At 34.2% G+C, this 22,935-nt stretch overlaps 1 protein-coding gene across 3 annotated transcripts in view; it reads left to right on the top strand.

Moving 5' to 3' along the window:
* Nucleotides 1-22,935, top strand: part of LOC145241990 (protocadherin beta-13-like) — a 261,801-nt gene that overhangs the window by 208,425 nt on the left and 30,441 nt on the right. For all 3 annotated transcript variants that reach the window (XM_080104870.1, XM_080104869.1, XM_080104871.1), the window contains exon 4: nucleotides 3,937-6,423. In XM_080104870.1, coding sequence (XP_079960996.1) covers nucleotides 4,018-6,423 — 2,406 coding nt within the window. In that variant the 5' untranslated portion in view covers nucleotides 3,937-4,017. The remainder of the gene's footprint in view (nucleotides 1-3,936; nucleotides 6,424-22,935) is intronic.

The raw sequence follows: 22,935 nt of genomic DNA, 5'->3' as shown, positions 1-22,935 counted from the left end.
CCCTACTATATATATATATATATATATATATATATATATATATATATATATACAAATATTTTAAGCCCCCCCCCTTTGGGTAGAGCACTGTTGTAAGTAATCTCATCCGCTATTTAATTGGCTGAAAAATGCGACGCTCACTGTTTGTTTATAAACAAGCGGTTAGAGCACTGTAAAAGTGGTGGACAAATTTTTGTTTAAATAGACTTTTAGCGAGATAATTTACGGGCGCCGCTTCCGTAGGTCGATCGGTAAAACTGCTGACTGTCAACGCGATGGTTCTAGGTTCAATCCTTGGCTTGGGAGAGGTGCTAGTTTAGCAGCACTAATGAGTTGTGATACAACGAAACAGGACTGTATGTTGATGACTACAAATATATATATATATATATATATATATATATATATGTGTGTGTATTTGACTCTCCCGTCGATTTCGACATATAAGGTTCCAACAACTCATTGTTTAAATTCATTCATGTTTTAGCCTCAGTTGACATTTAAGTCCAGCAAGAGACTTACAAACAAGTCCACACGAGTACAAGTATGTGGATTCAGTGATGCGGTCGATGGTATGGATGCTGACCATTTAGCTATTTCTCTTTTTTACGTAGATGATTCAAGCTGTCAAAATGAAAACAGTGATGATCCTCAAAACAAATTTTTTCCCACTCTTTGCTATCCAAGACGTCGTTCTAAAGATGTGTGCGATGCCAATTGAAAACAAATTGCTTTTTAACTTGTCTTTGTACCTCAGTAATGGTCGCCAAACATTCCTTTTTTCCTCCGTCCAACTGACTGAACGTAAGGATTTTTGGTGTCCTGTCATGAGACATTCTCAGGACATGACCACTTCACCGCAGTTGGCATAGAATAAGGAATCATTCAATCCCAGAAATATTGCCCTTCGTAAAAAGGTTAGCGTTGCATATGTTGTCGCAAAGGGTAATGCCACAGATTGAGATATATATAATATTCAATACAAAATTGGCCCTGTAATAATAAATACGAAATTTGCATGACTTAAAATATATTTAAGCATATTTTATGACCAGGCAAGGCTGGGCGCTCCCCTCCCCTGTTATTGTTTTTTATAATTTGAATTAATAACATTAAATTTAAGGTAAATTAATAACATAATAGAATTGTGGTGCTTTTCGCAAAGTACACAAGACTAAGATATTGATAGAAACACTTTTTTATAAGTAAAGAAACACTTTTTTATAAGTAAATTATAAATTTGAATAATAAATGAACAACATTATTTTTCTATCTATTTAATTATATATGAAATTCAATTTTATAACAAAAAAAAAACAATTTTGGGGCATTCATACAGTGTTGTTAATTCATGAACTTAAATTAATTCATATACATGTAAAAAAAAAATAGCGTTATTAGCTGAGAAATTGAAAACAAACAAAATATATAAGAAATAATTAATAAAAATTTTTTATCAACCTGCATTGTTTTAAAGTTCCGAAATTGTTTAAATTTTGTTGTTATTATTTCAATGTAAGATTTTGTTGATATTGTAATGTTACACACGTTTTAACATGTAGGATCCAACACGTTGTAGACTCCGTCACAAGGAATATAAGAAAGTGAATAACTCGAGATCACTTTTTTTTCCTTAGTGAAACAACCTTTATTTACAGACATTTATTTACAGGTCCTTTCCTGTCGCTCTCGGCCACTGTGCATAACACATCTATCTCTGTCCTTCTCTGACGTGATTTTCGGATATCTTTCAATTACCGCTCCATTCTCTGTCATGATTTCCGATCTGTGCGCACATTCTTCTTTTTAAAATCTTTTTCCTTCTTCCTTGCCGTGACGTCATCTCGCACCCAGCTCGGTCATTTGAATACAACTGCCATTACATTTTTACATTTGCGAAGAAACAAGTCCAATAAGTTTCTCTGGGGATTTATGTACTCAAAAGAGTTGATGCACAGTAGAAGAGTTGACACAAGTTACTGTGTTTTAGCATTAAATAACCTGAGAAGAGATGATAGGCTGTAAAATAGATCATCTGTAACGTTTTACACACGTTTTGCTGTTAATATGTATGAACCCAACACGTTGTAGTATCCATCGTAAGGAACATAAGAAAATGAATAACTCAACTCCCTATTTTTCCTTAGTGAAACAACTAACATTTATTTACAGACATTTATTTACAGGTCCTTTCCTGTCGGCCTCAGCTATCATGCGTAACATGTCTATCTCTGTTTTTCTACGATGTGATCCTTGAATATCTTTCAAATACCACTCCCTTCTCTGACATGATTTCCAGTCTGTGCATATGTTTTTCTTTTTATAATTTTTTCTTTATCTTTGCCATGACGTCATTTGCATACAGATGTCGTCTGTGCATCCATGCTCTGTTATATATTTGATAGACTAAAAATCCCAGATGACCGACCCATGCGTTTGCTTGTTGATGTTTCCTTCCTTTAAAAAAGTTTTTAAAAACATGACTTACCTTACAACTACCACTAAGTCCGACTACCCTGCTCTTCATTTAGGATTAGTGGCAGGGTTAGGGTTAGGGTTAGCCTTTTTATTTTAGTTTCATTTAAGCATCGAATTAGTGACCATTTCCAAATAAAATCGACCTCCATTTTTATAAGATTATGTTTGGCTAAGTGAGAGTAACAATAAAGAATATTCACGAATGCAAGCCTCAAAGAAGGAGGCGAATTGGTTTTGCTTCTGTTTACGCCTGGTTTGATCGTAATTTTTGATTGAACTGTCATTTTATTTTATTTAAAAGTTTCAGTTTTAGGGTGAGAGGTGCTGGACAAAGTGGTTGTGTAGAACACCAAACAGGTAACACAAGTAGACCATCAGCCAACTCTTCTACAAGATTGTGGCCTCAGGAAACTCCAAACGTGTATACCAAACACTAGATAAGATAGGTGAAGCTAGGTCAGTAACCCTACTCATATTTCTGGCATTTGACAGGGTTTTGTACGATTGTCTTCTCATGAAAATCAAATCGTATGGTATTGCTGGATGTATACTCAACATAATCAAATCTTACTTGCTGCTGATGCTACAAAGAAGGTTGGCTCTCTCCACCATGCTTAAAGTCTACTCACACCTAAGAGTATCCTGTATCTCTACAAAGCCACGGTTCGCCTATGCATGAAGTATCTTTATCAGATCTGGGCTGGTGCCTCTGCCACTAATCTCTCACTCCTAGACAGAGTTCAAAAAGAGTCGCCAACCTAATAGGTCCTTAAATATCAACTAAACTCACACGTTTGTCCCATTGCCCAAACGTAGTACTCTTGTGCCTGTTTTACAAGTATTTCAATGACAAGTGCTCTGACAAACTCTGAGTATTAGTACTCTCTTAACGACAACACCTTTGACAAACCCAACAAGCAGCAAAATCCCACCCTTACACTATAGAGTTCCCTAGATGCTGTAAAGCCTTCTACTCGAATAGCTTTTTCCCTCAGACTCGTGCACTTTGGAGTTCCTTCCCGCGCTCCTGCTTCCCTAACTGTACTGACATGCAAAAATTCAAGTGTAATTTGAACAGACATCTCACTGCCCAACTCCACAAATCTGCAAATCTGGTCGCAAATATTAACCCATCACAAATAAGTGGATCCGTGCCTTGTTAGGGGATGAAACATTAATAATAATTTTAAAAAAAACATATTAATAGATAATAAAAGTTTACAATCAATTCCCACACTTAAAAATTATAGATTGATAGAAAATTACATTATCTTGCATTTGGTAGAAGTTATTACCTGTATATTTTATTTGTTTTCGATTTCTCAACTGTTAATTATACTGCACGATTGCCCACATTTGCAACTTCAATTTGAATAGAAAATATTTTTTATCCATTCCGATTTTATCAAAAAGTTTTGTTTTTTGTGTTTTTGCCTTTTTTTAAATTTTTATTTTCAGGTTGCCATGGTGATTTCTTCTCATCATCTTTAAACTGAATGGATTTTATAGGAATATCCTTGAACCGACACAAGTGTCATAATGTTTGTCGGTATTTACGTGTTACTATTCTTGCTGCAAGCATGCCTCAGCGTGGACCTCATGTATCGCATAGAGGAAGGCAAGAGCCCAGATACTTTTGTGGGTGACATAGCAGCTGATACCCATGTGATGGAAAGCGTGCCTCGGAAAGACCAAAACCGCATCACCTTCAGCCAGCTGCAAAGAGGAGCTACCGGCAGTAACCTTCTATTCCGTGTCTCCAAAAAGACTGGCAAGTTGTATGCAACACAAACGCTGGATGCCGAAGCAATGTGCAACCACAACACAGAGTGTTATCGGATTGTCGACGTCGCAGTCCAGAAGGGCACAACGCCGATTAAGATATTAGAGATCAAAGTTATTATACAGGACATTAACGATCACCATCCTGAATTCCCTGATAAACGAACTGATATCCAGTTTTCTGAAGGGGATGTTACAGGAACGAAGCGACTAATTCCGAATGCTATCGATAGGGATGTAGGCATTGAGAACTCCCAGATCACTTATGAATTAAAAAAGAATGCAAGTGACCCTTTTGTCTTGTTTGTTTACAAGAGTGTTGACGGGGCATCCAAGTTAGGTATAAGTTTGGAGAAAAAACTGAATAGAGAAATCAAAGACTCTTATGTGATCCAAGTAATTGCGAAAGACGAGGGTTCACCGCCTCAGCAAAGTGTGCTGGATATCTACATCTCTGTTACTGATGTGAATGATAATTTCCCGTTATTCACAAGAAAAGTTTATAATGTATCCATTAAAAATGATCCTAGCAAAACCTCACCTGTTGTTATACTGAAAGCAAAAGACGACGATGCTGGTAAGAATGGCAAACTTAGGTATTATTTCAGTTCTCGGACTTCAGAGATTGCAAAGACTCATTTCAATCTGAATGAAATTACTGGAGAAATCTTCCTGCATAAAAAGTTCCAGTTTGGTCAAGATTTATCCTACAAATTGTATGTAGAAGCCATAGATGGCGGCAGTCCACCTTTGAGTTCTGTCGCTATGGTCTTGGTGAACGTGATCAACCTACAAAACCATGCACCGACGATTGACATCAATTTTGTCTCGGCTTCCACAGAAAACCATGTTGGCATTTCTGAAAATATCGAAGTAGGTAGTTTCATCGCCTATGTGAAAGTTACAGACCTTGATCTCGGTGAGAACGGCGAGGTGAGATGTGATCTGTACCATGACAAGTTTCAGCTTCAGAATCTTGGACTTAAGAAATATCAGGTGATCGTGAAGAACTCTTTAGACAGGGAAAAGGAGGATCGTTACGATATCACTGTCACGTGCCAAGATGAAGGATCTCCTCCGCTACATAGCAAAAGCAAGTTCACAATCCAAGTGTTAGATGTCAACGATGTCAAGCCGCAATTCTCAAAGAAGACATTTAATTTCGTGATCCATGAGAACAAGCAGCCGAAAGTTAGAGTCGGATACATTAATGTTACGGATCCTGACCTCGGACCTGGAGGCAAGCTGACCTATTCGCTTTTGACCAACAATAAACACTTTCTGCCTTTTCAAATCTCCGACTATGGCCTGATATCCACGGTGATGTCACTGGACCACGAATTTCAAAATATCTACAAATTCCAAGTTCTCGTCAAAGATAACGGCATTCCATCACAGAACAACCTCGTAAACGTCATGGTTAAAGTCAAAGACGAAAATGACAATGCACCATATTTCACTTTCCCCAGTATAAATCCATTCACGCTGAATGTTGTCTATTATCCGCATCACACGAAAAACATTACTGTTCTGAGGGCATCCGATGGTGATAGCCGAGAGAATGCTTTCCTCAAATATGAAATCAGTCGAGGCAACGACAAGCAGCTGTTTACCATCAACCACTACACGGGGCTGTTTTCCTTCAGCCGGCAAGTCACCAAACATGACGCTGGATCATACGAGCTGGAATTTGCAGTCAAGGACAGTGGCAACCCAGTCCTGTCGGCCACAACAACCATCTTCCTAGCCCTGACCGTCAGCAACAGGAGCTCAGAAATGCTCAATGCCCTCAACGTTCAAACTGACGACAAGATCCACCTCAACTTTCTGATTATCATAGTGTCGGTGGCTGTGTCAGTATCTGTGATTGTCACCGTCTCCGTTTCTGTCTGCATCATTCGATGCAACGATGAGGCTGGCACCATGCGAAGAGGTGAGGTCATTTCTTCTACTAAACAGAAACATTTAATGTGTTCTTCTTCTTTTCTGGCAACTTCTTGTATTGATGTCTTTGTTGCTAGGCCAACCGACCCAGACAAGACTAGAACCGCACAACTAACCGAACTGAGCCGAGTGTCGCACCTGGGAAACGAGCTGGAAAATGGACACATAGTAACCGCTTTAGGAATCGACCTACAAGCAGCAACCGATGTTGTGTATCAGGTATGTGGTGCCATTGACATAATTAACATCAATTTTAAACTCTATTAATAAGTTAATATGTAGGTGCTTATTCAGTTTGTAACTTAATCTTTGGCAACTTCATGTCAGCATCTTTTGGTAGGTTATATGTAAGCAGTTGAAAGATACTGAAGCAAAAACTGTCAAACAACAAATTCAAAATACTTCCCTTCCTCGTGTTAAGAATGGCTTGCTGCATAGAAAGCCATTCTTAACATGGGATAAGAGAGGGATTTCATGTTGGAACTTATTTTCAGTTTAAAAGTCTTACTTTTTTTTTAATAAATTTCATGTTTTCATTGAAATTTGTTGCTTTCTGACAACTGATTGGATAATCACTTCAGCATTTTCCAGCTAGAGATTGAAAACTGGATAAGTATCAATATATAAGTAATTTATATATTGGTATGGTTCATATTTTTTAGATTCTTCAGACTACTGTTCTCATCTTCAGTGTCATTTTCGCTACGTTTCATATAAACTCCAACCTTCTTCAGGTGTATCCTGTTGGACTCTAGAATCTTTCTATCAAACTCAGAAATCCGGATAAATTTTGAATAGAACTCTTACTTTATTTTACAGTAGTAGCATGCTCTCATTTCGTTAGCCATGACTAGATAGCGGTCCTAAGTAATTCACAATGATAGTTTTCAGTTGCCCACACTGAGGATTGAACCTTCTATCTTCAGGAGAATATCACTTAAAAACTGAACTTTTGCAAGTACTCTACTCACTGCGCCACGGTTTCTTGCAGGTAATAACCAAAAGTTCAGAAATGTAAATACACGTGTATAGATATACTAGAGCATGCTACCTCCATAAGTAAATAAAGGGTTCTGTTTAAAATCCTGCACAGATTCCTGAGTTCAACAAGATACACCTGAAGGTTTACATCTGTTGTTCAGATAAAAATTAGTAGAAAAAAATAAACGATCAAATCAAGTTCAATTGGAAAATATCCGATATCCTTGTAAAATCCGGCATTCAATACTTGAGTTTGATGCAGAAGGAATCAATAGGCAAACTTAATCAATAAATCAGCTGAAATTCAAAATAGCCATCGAATTATTTATAGATTTTAATCCATGCATGTGGTAACGCCTCCCTCGAGGAGATGGTTAGGACTCTTATTTCTTTGGATTCTCGGCATGTGTCATCTAGACTCCTCTGAGGCTGTTACATGAAATCTGGTGTGCTGAAAGCGAATATCGAAGCGGCAGGCAGGAAGAAAGATAAACGATTGTAGTCTATCTATCAGCTGAAATTCAAAATAGCCATCGACTTATTTATAGATTTTAATCCATGCATGACTCGATTCCCGAGTTCGACAAGAAACATTCACAGGTTCTACAAGATGTACCTGAAAGCAAGTCGGAGGTTACATCGACCAAAATGTTATGAAAATAACATTCAAGATGAGAAAATTAGTCCAAAGAATCGAAATAATATGTAGAACCAATCCTCATCTAAAAAATTGAGAAACGTAATTGGTTTTGTTGTTGTACTCTCGGCTAGCCAGCCTCATCTCGTACAATATATTTAGTCACACATGATTGCTTCTCTTGAGGATCATCTTTAAAAGTTGACAAAAATCATGGGATTAATAGGTAGAGATGGTGAGGTACCAGTGGCTGAGTCCAGTTTATTCTGTGCCACAACTTTTATTTTAGATGTTCCTAATCTTCATATGGACGCAATTATGAACAGCACATTCATCAGAGAAACCAATTCTAGTAAAGCAGAGTCTTATGTTGACTTATATGCATTGAAAAATAAAAGCTTAACCAAGCTATTTTCCAGAGTTGCACGACAACACAGGAGAGTTCATTTATGAAGCAATAGTCTCAGAACCACTCCAAGATTGACGAAGATCCCATGGGAGACCAGCTGAAAACGTGGTTACACATGGTCAAAGCTGACATGTAACCTCCGGTCCACAAGTCTACAGTTTTCGCCACTGGTCCCAGGACTGGCTGCTATAATTATCTATTTATGGCTGCTGCAGACCGTCGTGCATCCTATGCATTCATCTGGGATACTGTGTGTTCTATGGGAGGTGCCATCTCAACCTATCCTGGGTGAATATCACTTCAAGTAAAGTCATGTACACTGCATTTTTCTTATGAGAAGATTGAGGTTGTTCTTGATCTTAATGACTGCTGACCACGGATCAAAATGAACTATACATATATACTCTAGATGATATATATATATATATATATATATATATATATATATATATATATATATATATATATGGAAGTTTTAAAAGCCAAAAACAATGCGAAAAAGACCGGAATCATGAGAGTAAAGAAAAGAAAAACAAACAAAAGTAGACGGGTGTGTTTGAGAAGAGAAATGTCTAACTGTTTATTCATCTATTATTCCTCACCTCGATGTATAATTATTTTATAACCAAATTGCTGGTATGTCGGTTATATATAAAGTCTGTTGGTGGTATGGAACTTTGATTAATTTCGGGAGAAAGGTACCTCCCCTTTTCAAAAAAGAAAAAAGTATATTCAAGATGGCGGAAGAGAAGAGGACAGGACTGCAGAAAGATGTCAGGACCATTGTGTGTGGTTTGCGTTTATCTGAGAAGTTGTGTATTTTATCCTGGGTGAATGTTGCCTCAAGTCAAAATAAAAATTAGCCACCGAAAATTATAGAATTTACTGTCTTGTGTGCTAATCGATGCATAAACTAATTTTCACAATGTATAACTAAAAATAAAAGCTTTGAACAAGTGAAAAATCTCTGCAAATATCATTGAAATATCAATGAATGCTAGCTATGGATCAAGATGAGCTACACGGACATTTGTATGCAGACACTACAATCTATTGGACATAAAGAGCTTTGGTTGCTCGTTTATCTTCATCAGCTGACTACAATATGGTTGTCTTCAAGTCTAACGTAAACAAGTTTTTGATGAGCCGTTCCATATAAGTTAACAAATTTACCGAATTTCTATTACTAACGATTACTATATTGTTCAATTTCTACTGTACACTCTTTAATAACCCCCCCCCTTATCCTCGAGTGGCTTCTTGGCCTTGATAATTGGTGATGCCTATGTAAAAAAAAAAAAAAACCACATCAATTAAAAGATGATATCGCCTTGTATTTTTATGTGATGTCGCAGTCACATGTGTATCAGGATTTTATGTTACACTCTTACTATGTAACATTGAACCACAGTTACAGGGTCAGAAGGCATAAGGCCTGACTCCTAGGATTCCAAAAATATAGATTTTTATATTTTTACTTAAAGGTCACCGTTTATCAAGGTGCATAGGTTAAGGGTTAATGGGTATAAGGTAGACTATGAGACAACACCGTCATCCTCAGGATAGGGTTTAATTATATAAGAGAAAGGTTCAACAAGAATGTATTTACATTAGATTTATAAACGACCATGCTATAGTCAGCTGGGGAGCAGCCCCACGGTACTGTGTTCCGTATTTCATTGTGTATATGCATCTACTCATGTATTTTATTGTGTGTGTATGTTTACATATACTCACATATTCTATTTAAGACAATGAAATGCATGAGTATTTGCACACAATGAAATGTGTGCGTATATGCACACAATGAAATGTGTGCGTATATGCACACAATGAAATGCATGCGTATATGCACACACACGAATGCAGACATATTAATACACATAGAGAGAGTGAGAAAAGACACACCTATGCATATATGCAAAGGAAGACACACGTACACACAAACATATACAAAGGCATAACATACTCTTCACACAGAAGATATTGCTAGCCTCTGTCTACTGCACCATTACGTTCATCGTAGCTGCTTGGCTGAGCTCCAATCCTTTTGTACAATAATTAAGTGAAGCTTCCATGAAAAAATTTTTTTTTACTAAAACATCCTATCTGTGGAAGAAAATACCTTCCCAATCGACTACGAGGAGCGTGCAATAAGTAATGCCCTTGACCCACTTCCCATAGCAGTAGAGCAACGAAACTTGTAGAACACCTGTAATTGTGGTACCCTTTAACAGGAAATCTGTCATCACTACTCCGTCCTGGTCCCAGAACACTGTGAGTATGACCTTGCCAGCGGAGGGCTGCACCTTTGCCTTCTTTGGAGGTGGTGCTTCCACTGCATTGACTTGGCTTTGGTCTCTGGATCATAGTGATGGACCCAGGTTTCATTCTGTGTAATCAGTCTTTTGAAAAACTTTGACTCATCTTCTTGGCACATCTCCAAATTCATCTTCGAGCACTCGACGCGTTCTCGCTTCTGGAATGGTGTGAGCAACCTGGAAATCCATCTGGCAGATACCTTATGCATATGCAAATGGTCATGAATGATAGTTTCCACAGACCCTGTACTAATCTTGACATCTTGGGCTATTTGGCGAATAGTAATGCGCCGATCTTCCAAAATGGCAGCCTCAACTTGACAGACAGATGCCTCATCAATGGCAGAAGGGGGGCGATCAGGTCTGGGAGCTGTCTCCACAGACTTCCGGCCATGTTTGAATTCATGATGCCAGCGTTTTACAAGGTCATATGATGGGGCATTATCACCATTAGTTTCTTTCATTTCATGAAAAGTCTCCTGTGGTGTGCGTCCTTTCAAATACAAAAACTGGATCACTGCTCGACATTCAACAGGCTCCATTTCACACCTGACTCAGTTCAAACACCTGTAAAACAGAAACCACAATTAGTTCAGAGCTGTAATTTGCCACATAACCCGTAAAGATATAAATCATTGCACATGCAAAATTTCAGCTAGATCAGACAACTGGAAGCGGATCAGGGCATTACTTATTGCACGCCCCTCGTATAACTTTGTCGTCTTCAAGTCTAATGTTAACAAATACTTGTTGAGCTATTTATCTTGAGTAATTTTCTTTCCATTCTACCCACTGATTTAAATCCTCTCATGGCGGCATTCCTCGTTCAATTAACCTTTAATTTCAAGTGACTCATTAGCATATAAGAATTAAAGCTGAGGATTTAACAGAGAAACTAACAAACTAAGGTAAAAAAAAAACAAATATGCAATAAATAAATGCTACCATAACAAATAAAAGTTACAATATTATTTTAAATGTGTTTTTTTTATGAAAATCGCTCCAGGAAGCAACAACAATATTATTTTTAACTTAAGTGTCAGAGACAAACAACAATATTATTCTTAACTTAGAAACCAATAAAATATTATTTTAAATTTGCTGTTTTATGGAAATCGCTCCAGACAAAGCTTGAAGCCACTTGATGTAACGAGTTAAAATGAATACTACATCAAGGTAAAAAAAAACTTGCCAAAAATAAGAGTTCGATCGAACAGGTTCTAACCTAGAAAACAGTGATTTTTCCGTCTTTTTCAGAAACATCGCTCGTTGAATGTGAGGACTAAAGGACAAAATAAAGGAAGCTTTTAAGCTGAACTGTGAATTTTAAACTCATGCAACAAACCAACAAAAATGATATTTTAAAAAGTGTGACAGGCGAATAAAAATGATATTTTAAACTTAAGTGTGACAGACCAATGAAATTGTATTTGAATCTGACGTCTGACAGACCAACAAAAATTCTATTTCAACAATCTTGAATCTTGAAATTTTATTATAAAACATTTTTTTAATCTGAAAAACAAGCAATGCTGAGTCTTAAGTTAAAACAAAAAAAATATGGCTGTCATAATGAAACATGGCCGTTACTTTTTAACTGCATTGTTACACTTCAAACCTCTCGAACACACACGTTTTCTGTAACCGTCGCAAAGAAACAAACAAATAAAACAAGAAAGAATTAAAAATCCGACTCGTTTTTTTTTTTAAGTGAAAATTAAATTAATTTATTCGTGGTTCTTCCAAAACAACGCATTTCATTATATTTCAAAAGTCTTTTTGCACACACACGTGCTTTTAAAAAGTCTCTGTCGTTCCGCCACCTGACGCTTTCTCATCCTCATATTCACACGTCTATCTTGCCCGGTACAACCTTGCTTCTCCTTGCACTACCACGTGTCGTTCTTTTTCCTTTTCTTTCCTTGTCACCAATGCTTGTGCACGCTTGCCAATTTGCATACATGTTTTAACAGCTGATGTTGCTTATATTTTCTCATATGTGATATATATATATTGTCCATATGTGCTCTGTTACAATAAGACGTCCGTCTGGGGAATCTCAATAATAGTCCAAAGATCGAAAATTGAGCAAAATACTCGTTGAAATCCACCCAATAAATGTTACTGTGACATTTATTGAATGGGGTTCTACCAGTATTTTGTGTTGTTTACGCTGCAAAATATCTGAATGCTATTTTTAACTTACACAGTCAAGACAAAAAAAGAATGTTATTTCAAACTTGAACATGAAAGATCAACTAAAAGACATAAGTCGCCTTCTTCCTGCTAGACTTTAGCCGATTATAGCCACTCATTCTTTTTGATTACTACACAAAATGGACGCACGATTTTTTCAAGATTTTCAATGAAACCATGATAATAAGTGACCATAGGATAAAAAAGACTTCATCAAAAATTTTTAAATATATTTTCTTAAATTATTTTCACCTGACGTCTGAATTACAATCTATGCTCTCACTTTGCCAAATTTTCACAGAAAACACTCGTCTATCTGAAACCACTATCAATAATTTCCCCCACTCTTTTTCTGTGCCTAAACCTAAACGTGGATTCTATGAACAAAGTTTCTATCTTAGAACTACCCTCCTGTGGAACTCTGTTCCGTTTGCCTGCTTTCTAACTGACTACAATATGGTCCTCTTCAAGTCTAATGTAAACAAGTTCTTGATGAGTTGTCTTCTTAAGTAATGCAATTTACCAAATTTCCACTACTAAAAATTACTATGCTATGGTTGCAATGCCTACAATTCACTCATTAACCTTTATCCTCTGAGTCTTGATAAAGGTGATTCCTTCATAAAAGAAAAACATCCAATGAAACATTGCCAGATTATTTTGAAATATATATATATATATATATAATTATCCACTGACACGTGTTTCGTCGTCCACGACTCATCAGAGTGGCTAAATCTAGCGAGATTCGAAAGCAGCACATCATGATAAGAAGCCTAAACCTCTACCATGGTGCTAACCTCGCCGGACTAAAAATAATATATACGCCGCTCCCCATTAAAAGGGGGTACCAGATTGGTCAATGGGAAAATTATTCCCAACAAGCATTTAGGTAAAAATGCACTTTCGTATAAATACTTGAATTCATTCAAGAAAGTATCGCTAACAAAAACAAATAAAAACATCTATATATATATATATATATATATATAAAGCTGAATGTGTGTGTGTGTGTGTGTGTGTGTGTGTGTGTGTGTGTGTGTGTCTGGTCACGAATAGGCTCCTATATGGTTGACTATTTTAAAAAACTGATTACATATAATGATAGAAGATGTATCGAGACACAGAAATGGGTATGTTTGATCTGGCAGAACGGTGGTTCATTAAAATTGTGGGGTCTGCGTTCGCGCCTGGTCCACAAAGTATGGAAATAAAAAATTTCAAAATTAAAAAAAAAATGTTTACAAGTGTTTTTGATATAGATGTACATAAGACTACTTTGATAAGTATGTTATAACTTAAATAGGGATGGTATAATAAAATTGTGGGGTCTGCGTTCGCGCCTGGCCTCCATAGAATGGAAATAGACACAAACTTTAATAAAGACTTTTCATATCTATCTGCGTAAGTATATTTTGATAATTATGTTTCAGTTTGAAGAAATATGGTATAATAAAATTATGGGGTGTTCGTTCGCACCTGACCTCCATAGAATGGAAATATGTCACAAAGTTTAACAAGGTTTTTTAATATAGATCCACAGAATATTGTGATAAATGTTTCAGTGTGAACAGGTATGGTATAATAAATTATGGGGTTTATCTATTTTATTTTTACTTTCATCATATTTTGCTTTGGTTTTGATACCCCCAAATTCAACCCAAATTTACAACCCTTCCTTTTCATAACCTATCATACTTTCATAAATCAGAGTCCATTTTCTGTAGGCTGTTTTTGAACCCAGTCAACGACAGGTACTTTTACTAGTGTATATATATATATATATATATATATATATATATATATATATATATATATATATATATATATATATAATATCGAGATAAGACACTGATGACAAAAGGAATATATAGAAGGGGTTATGTTGATTTCCTTAATCCATGGATTTTCAATAAAGGCTATATCATCAGAGGAAATAGAACGGTTGAAATGCCATAAAACAAAGCAACCAAACCAAACCCGGTGAATAAATATTTAAAGATATAAACAATTTTAAGGATTCATTTTTTTTTTTCAAAATTACAAATTCTGCGTTAAATTACCCGAAAAGGGTCGATATGCCATAAAACAAAGTAATCAAACCAAACATTATAAATAAATATTTGAAAATATAAACAACTTTAAGCATTAAAACCTTTTTTATTTCTTTTCAAAATTACTGGATTCGACATTAAAAAATATAACCTGAAAAAAGGGTCGATATGTCATAAAACAACCAAGCCAAACCAAACCAAAGATTGTTTTGAAGGCGTTTCAAGTTTATTTTTTAGTTTTATCTGTATTTAGTTTGGCTAAATGTTGTTTGAACTATTCCTTCTGAGATTCCCAGCAGGATCAACTTCTCCCCCTCCTCGAATCAGGCGATTGAGTATTTCTCTGTCTTGAATCTTAACCCAACGATTCCCTGTTGAGTGAACTAACTGCCCACGAAGCCATTTTTTTTTTTTGTAACCTTTTATCTTTACCTTTATATGGATGACTCAAACAGGGCAGAGTTGGTCATTAATTTATTTTTGAAGTCTTGGCAAAACTCAAAACTATTACAAACATGAAAGCGAAGTTTCCAATGAGATCTTATCAAATGTTGGCCTCGGAGAAGATTAGGCCTAAAATTTCATTCGAAATCAGATGTAAAAGACCAGGGGAACAAAAGAGTCAAGTTGCCAAAATGTTACATTTATTTTTGTCTTTACTGCAAGTGGGATGGGGGAGACGGAAAATGGAGCGGGGGGGGGGATTCTGGGCCAAGGTGACAGCGTGTTATTGGAATTGTTAAAGCTAGTTGGTTATTCGCAGACAAGCCAACGTTCTGCAGAAAAATCAGAAAAAAAACGAGCGACAAACAAAAACGCTGACATCTTCCCGTTAAATATTGGCAGCCGCTCTCTAAGGAAGTCAGTTTGTCAGTTTCACACCTGTGCGTAATTGGAAAACTTACCTATTCCAATGCTTTGTGGTTTCTGCTTTTGCTGCTCGCGAGAGAATAGGAAAGATAGAATGACTGATTCTCATCACAGGGGAAGAAAGTTTTGGTGAAAGACTTGATAAAAGTTATCTCAGGAAGAAAACTAAACGCGTGGAATTCAATTATAAAAACTAAAATCTTCTATATCTAAAATTTCAAATTTGTGAAGAAAATGTAATCATCCGTCACCCCACCTCTCTCTCTCTCTCACACACACACACACACACACACACACACACACACACACACACATATATATATATATATATATATATATATATATATATATTCAATATGGCGTAATGGAAAAATATAAAGGTATCTGCAGCTTCTCTTCCAATTTTCGGATTTTTACCATGTCAAATCACATTTCAATTCCTTTTGACGGATTGATAGTTGCTATTTCTTATGATGAGTTAAGGGCATTATAGATTCACTGATTGATATAATAATTAAGTGATTGATTTAGTGCTACGAAACAGATGCTGTCAGAACACGCGAGGTAACATACAAATATCCGTGCATGAGGTCGCCAAGCTAATCAAGAACCTTGATTCCAGTAAAGCAACTGGCCCTGACGGCATCCCAATTATAGTGTTAAAAAAGCTTCAATCAGAACTTGCTCCCATACTTACAAAACTGTTTAAGCGCTGCCTTAAGGAGAAGTGCTTTCCGACTCACTGGAAAACCTCATCAGTATGCCCTGTATTTAAGAATCCAGGTGATAAGTCATCTCCCTCTCAGTACAGACCAATAAGTCTCCTGTGTGTTATGAGTAAGTTGCTGGAATCCATATTAAATAGAGAAATAGTCAACCACCTCAGCAGGAATAACCTTCTTAGTGACACACAATATGGTTTCCACTCTGCAAGATCTACCGCAGATGTGCTGACGGTTATATCTCACAGGATTAGTGAATCTCTTGACAAAGGCTTCCTTTCTAGGGCAATTGCTCTTGACATATCAAAAGCCTTCGACAAGGTATGGCATAAGGGTCTACTTCACAAGATTTCCAGCTACGGTATAACTGGAAATGTTTTCTCAATCATTAAATCATTTCTCTCCGATAGGCTCATAAGAGTAGTGGTCGATGGACAAAAATCAGAGGCCTGCAGTATTAATGCTGGAGTCCCTCAGGGTTCAATCCTGGTCCCAACTCTCTTCCTGATCTACATCAATGACCTCCCTAAACACATACTTAAATCATTCGTTGACATCTATGCTGATGACATGACCATCTATGGCAACACATCAAAAGCTGTAAATGACAAAGTTCTCTCTGATTCTCTCTCCTCTGATCTCGAGCGCGTGGTTCAGTGGGGGAAGACGTGGCTGGTTACCTTTAATGCATCTAAAACCAAACTCCTATCCTTACATCATCAACGCTCTGATCCCCATCTGGCATCAATTGGGATGGATGGCTCTCGTCTGGGTGAGGCCCCGTGTTTTGACAAGCTTCTGGGTTTGACCTTTACTTACTCCTGATCTGAAATGGAACACGTACATCAAGTCTGTTGCCAAGGTCGCTGGAAAGATGGTGGGATCCTTCTACCGCTCCAGAAGATATCTCACTACTGATGCAATTCTCTATCTATATAAAAGCCAAGTACGTCCAAGGATGGAATACTGCTGCCATATCTGGGCAGGAGCTGCTAAAAACAGCCTATCCTGTCTTGACAGAGTACAAAATAGACTTAAAATGGCTTAATGGGGGGTGACCTTTTCTCTATCCTGCAACCTCTCTCCCACAGAAGAGACGTTGCGAGCCTTTCCTTGTTTTATCGTTATTTCCATGGTAGGTGCTCGTCTGAACTCCAATCTCTGGTCCCTCCTCGCCAATCTTTTACGAAAAACACCCATCTAGCCGAATCCACGGTGAAAAATTTCCCCCACTCTTTATCTGTGTCTAAATCAAAACGTGGATTCCATGAACAAAGCTTCTTTCTTAGAACTGCACGCCTGTGGAACTCTGTTCCGTCTGCCTGCTTCCCACCTGACTACAACTTGGATGTGTTCAAGTCCAACGTTAACAAATTCCTAATGAACCGCCCCCTTAAGTAAACACTTCATCAAATCTCTACACTAACGTAATGTACTTGCAATAACCCTTATCCCTGAGTGGCTTCCCGGCCTTAATAAGTGGTGACCACTGTGTAAAAAAAAAAAAAAGAATTGTATAAGTCAACTGAATTAAAGGAATAAATTAAAAGATTGTCAACACGATTTTGAACTTAGAAATAAAGTCACTAAACCCACATGTCCGTATTAACAAATTAAATTAAATAAATTTAGATACATTGTACTAGAAATGGTCTAGTTAGTAAATCTATTATATATAATTAATATATCCATACTTACTCAAATAACATCAATAATTAGAATCTATTACACATTTTTACATATCCACTCAATTTATGCGAAACTTTTCAAAAAAAATTCAATTTCCGGTTCTATTAAATTATTTATTCATCTGAATTTAAATCTATACATAATTAAATTCTTATGTTATAACTAAATTTGTAATTACATAAACTATAATTTTTTACATTCCTTAATTCTAAAACTATAATTTTATTTAATTGCAGTATACGTTCCTTTGTAATCCGTTGCTGCCCTTCCATTTCTTGTTCTCTTTCGGTGGAGGAGAAATCCTTCACGACTGAGACGATTTTTATTTTTGTACCTTTTCTCCGCGTTAAAAAACGACCCTGGTATCTAACTCTGTCCCGTGGGGAGACATTGTAAATAGGTTCTTCAAGCGAAAAAAATCAATAATTCAACTTCTTAATTTTAAACCTAACAGAGTAATTTCCCTTTGAACATAACTTCAAATATATCTTCGATTTTTTATCCTATCTTTATTTTCCTTCTTTCATTTTCTTCCCTTTTCCCTTCCATTTCTTTTTTTTTTTTCTAATAAATAATACTTATATAGTTCCAATGTCATTCAGTTTATATTGTTCATTAATTAATTCAATGTATATTATGAATTAAATAACTTACACATTGAATAGAAAATGTTAGTATTAAAACCATTTCAATATACAATATTATATAATCATGAATTTTTTATCAATTGTCTAAATTAAATTATAATCATCAAATGAATGGTTAATTATCATTTCTATTTGTTATTAAACATATTATAATTCATTTCCTCTTAATATCAAATTATAAATTATTTCATTACTAAACTATTTATTTTATCTACATTTTATTATTATTATTATTATTATTATTATTATTATTATTATTATTATTATTATTATTATTATTATTATTTCGAAAGTAATACTTTAAAATTCACATTTCACGTATTTTTTCGATGCTAATATTCTTCAATCAAGCATTAATAAACATTTCTCAAACTAGTTAAGTAGTTAAGTATAAATTTTGTTTAACATTGAATAAATCTTAATTCCCCTTATAATTAAATTTAAAAGTACACTAATAACACGTAATCGTGTGTCATTTTAATTAATTAAGTAAATATTTAAATGAAATTTAATTCTTATTTTGCTTTTAATCATTTAAGGATAGTTAATATTATTTGGACATAATATTATATATTCAACTTACCTCCATTCGCCTTTTCTGTATTTAAAATTAATTTTAACCCTTATCCTCGAGTGGGCTGTTGGCCTTTATAAGAGGTGATGCTTATGTAAAAAAAAAAAAAATTTAACTCATACTTAATACGTTTAAGTACTGTAATTATAAGAATGCTTAGAACATTATAATCTGAACACCCACAACTTCATATGGTCATTTGAAATTTTCTTTCTATCTCCTCTTTTCTTACTTCCCCCCTCTTCCTCTTGACATTTCCTTCCTTTTTTAAATTTTAACCTATAATTTTCGAAATAAAATTATAAACGTTTAATTAATGTATATATATTTTTTTGAAAAATTTACACTAATTAATGTTCAATTTATTTCAGAGACATACGTTATTATAAATAGTGTTTTTACATCTATTCTAACAATTAACTCATTTGACTTATTTATTTAGTCAGCGCATCGATCATACAGCATTCACTTATTTCAACATATTCAACGGATTTCTTAGATCATTGTTTGGGGGTTTTATTCTATAAATACTTTTATTGTCTTATGATTATTCTATAAATACTTTTATTGTCTTATGATTATTCTATAAATACTTTTATTGTCTTATGATTATTCTATAAATATTTTTATTGTCTTATGATTATTCTATAAATACTTTTATTGTCTTATGATTATTCTATAAATACTTTTATTGTCTTATGATTATTCTATAAATACTTTTATTGTCTTATGATTATTCTATAAATACTTTTATTGTCTTATGATTATTCTATAAATACTTTTATTGTCTTATGATTATTCTATAAATACTTTTATTGTCTTATGATTATTCTATAAATATTTTTATTGTCTTATGATTATTCTATAAATATTTTTATTGTCTTATGATTATTCTATGAATACGTTTATTGTCTTATGATTATTCTATGAATACTTTTATTGTCTTATGATCATTCTATAAATACTTTTATTGTCTTATGATTATTCTATAAATATTTTTATTGTCTTATAATTATTTTATAAATATTTTTATTTTCTTATGATTATTCTATAAATACTTTTATTGTCTTATGATTATTCTATAAATACATTTATTTTCTTATGATTATTCTATAAATACTTTTATTGTCTTATGATTATTTTATAAATATTTTTATTGTCTTATGATTATTCTAGAAATACTTTTATTGTCTTATGATTATTCTAGAAATACTTTTATTGTCTTATGATTATTCTATAAATACGTTTATTGTCTTATGATTATTCTATAAATACTTTTATTGTCTTATGATTATTCTATAAATACTTTTATTGTCTTATGATTATTCTATAAATACTTTTATTGTCTTATGCTTATTCTATAAATACTTTTATTGTCTTCTGATTATTCTATAAATACTTTTATTGTCTTATGCTTATTCTATAAATACTTTTATTGTCTTATGATTATTCTATAAATACTTTTATTGTCTTATGATTATTCTATAAATACTTTTATTGTCTTATGATTATTTTATAAATACTTTTATTGTCTTATGATTATTCTATAAATACTTTTATTGTCTTATGATTATTCTATAAATACTTTTATTGTCTTATACTTATTCTATAAATACTTTTATTGTCTTATGATTATTCTATAAATACTTTTATTGTCTTATGATTATTCTATAAATACGTTTATTGTCTTATGATTATTTTATAAATACGTTTATTGTCTTATGATTATTTTATAAATACGTTTATTGTCTTATGATTATTTTATAAATATTTTTATTGTCTTATGATTATTCTATATATACTTTTATTGTCTTATGATTATTCTATAACTATTTTTATTGTCTTATGATTATTCTATAAATACTTTTATTGTTTTTTATTATTCTATAACCATTTTTATTGTCTTATGATTATTCTATAAATACTTTTATTGTCTTATGATTATTCTATAAATACTTTTATTGTCTTATGATTATTCTATAAATACGTTTATTGTCTTATGATTATTCTATAAATACGTTTATTGTCTTATGATTATTTTATAAAAAATTTTATTGTCTTATGATTATTCTATATATACTTTTATTGTCTTATGATTATTCTATAACTATTTTTATTGTCTTATGATTATTCAATAACTATTTTTATTGTCTTATGATTATTCTATAACTATTTTTATTGTCTTATTATTATTCTATAACTATTTTTATTGTCTTATGATTATTCAATAACTATTTTTATTGTCTTATGATTATTCTATAACTATTTTTATTGTCTTATGATTATTATAAAATTGTCATTAAAATCCATTATCTACTATTCTTAGGATCGTATAATATATTTTCACCTAATCTATCCTTCTAAACAAGTTATATTTAAACCAATATCTGCTGGGATCTATGTCTATCACATACTGCTTACTTATTTCAATTAATTAAACGAGTTTTTAATTAACATTAAAGAATTTGATACTACTTCTATTTTATTTGTAATGAAAAAAAGGAGGAAAGACACGAATGGGAATTGAGATTATGTACAGATAACGTTGCGTTATGCATGGGAAAAAAACGCAATAACGTAACTCGAAGATCCTAGAGATTAATCACGCTTAAACCTAAGAGGCATTCCTTCTGCTTGCAGAGGGAAGGCCTTCTCAACCGAACGTGAATAGTCTCCAAACGGGGTTTTTTTTTTATAAAAATATCCGTCTTGTGCAGCGAACTTTAGCACGAATTCTTTTACAATCTTGAGTCGTGCTCACTCATTATTTCAGTTAAAGATCTTGTAGACTGTTCACGTTCGGTTGAGAAGGCGTTCCCTTTGCAAGCAGAAGGAATGCCTCTTAGGTTTGAGCGTGAGTAGTTTCTAGGATCTTCGAGTAATATAACGTTATTGCGTTTTTGTTTTGTTTTTTTGTTCACCCCCCCCCATACATAATTCAACGTTATCCGTACATAATCTCGATTCCCATTCGTGTCTTTCCTCTTTTTTTTTTTTTTTCACTCAAATACCTCGATACAGCTTTGATAAAGCGAGGGCGAAACCGGTCAGCTGACTCCCCATTTTCTTTTCCCCCTTTTTATTCTCTTCACCCCGTTAATTTTATTTTAAACATGGATTTTATTTTAACACTTTAATCATGAATTTTCGTCTTTCCTTCATGATTGCATTATATCTATCTCTCTCTCTCTCTCTCTCTCTCTCTCTATATATATATATATATATATATATATATATATACATATTAGAATATATGTCATAATCGCGTTGACACACGGGTCGGGTTCCCATCTGATTACTAAAGTTAACATTGAGCCTAGTCAGTACAAAAATGGGTGACCATTTGGGAATTTCAAGTGTGTATGTGCTCTCCGCTTATCTCGGCATTGTTTCCAACTGTCCTGGACTTCCTTGCCACTGGACTGAAGTAGTGCTGATTAAGGAGAAATGTGGTTGGTTTTTGCGCAACACTTGCTTCACAATTCCATGCGCAGCCACCCTTACAGAGGGTATCCGTTGTCTTTCGAGAGTGAACTGAGGCTTCCATATTAGAATTTTACCTATCCTGTTCCAGGATATGTAAAATTAATTCCCCCAAAAGAAGTTTTGCATTATTTTATGCACGTTTACG

This window comes from Euprymna scolopes, chromosome 21 (assembly GCF_053919585.1).
Source record: "Euprymna scolopes isolate OS-2025 chromosome 21, ASM5391958v1, whole genome shotgun sequence".
Lineage (NCBI taxonomy): Eukaryota > Metazoa > Mollusca > Cephalopoda > Sepiida > Sepiolidae > Euprymna > Euprymna scolopes.
The sequence above is the reverse complement of the archived record's forward strand: the minus strand, read 5'-3'. Positions and strand labels throughout refer to the sequence as shown.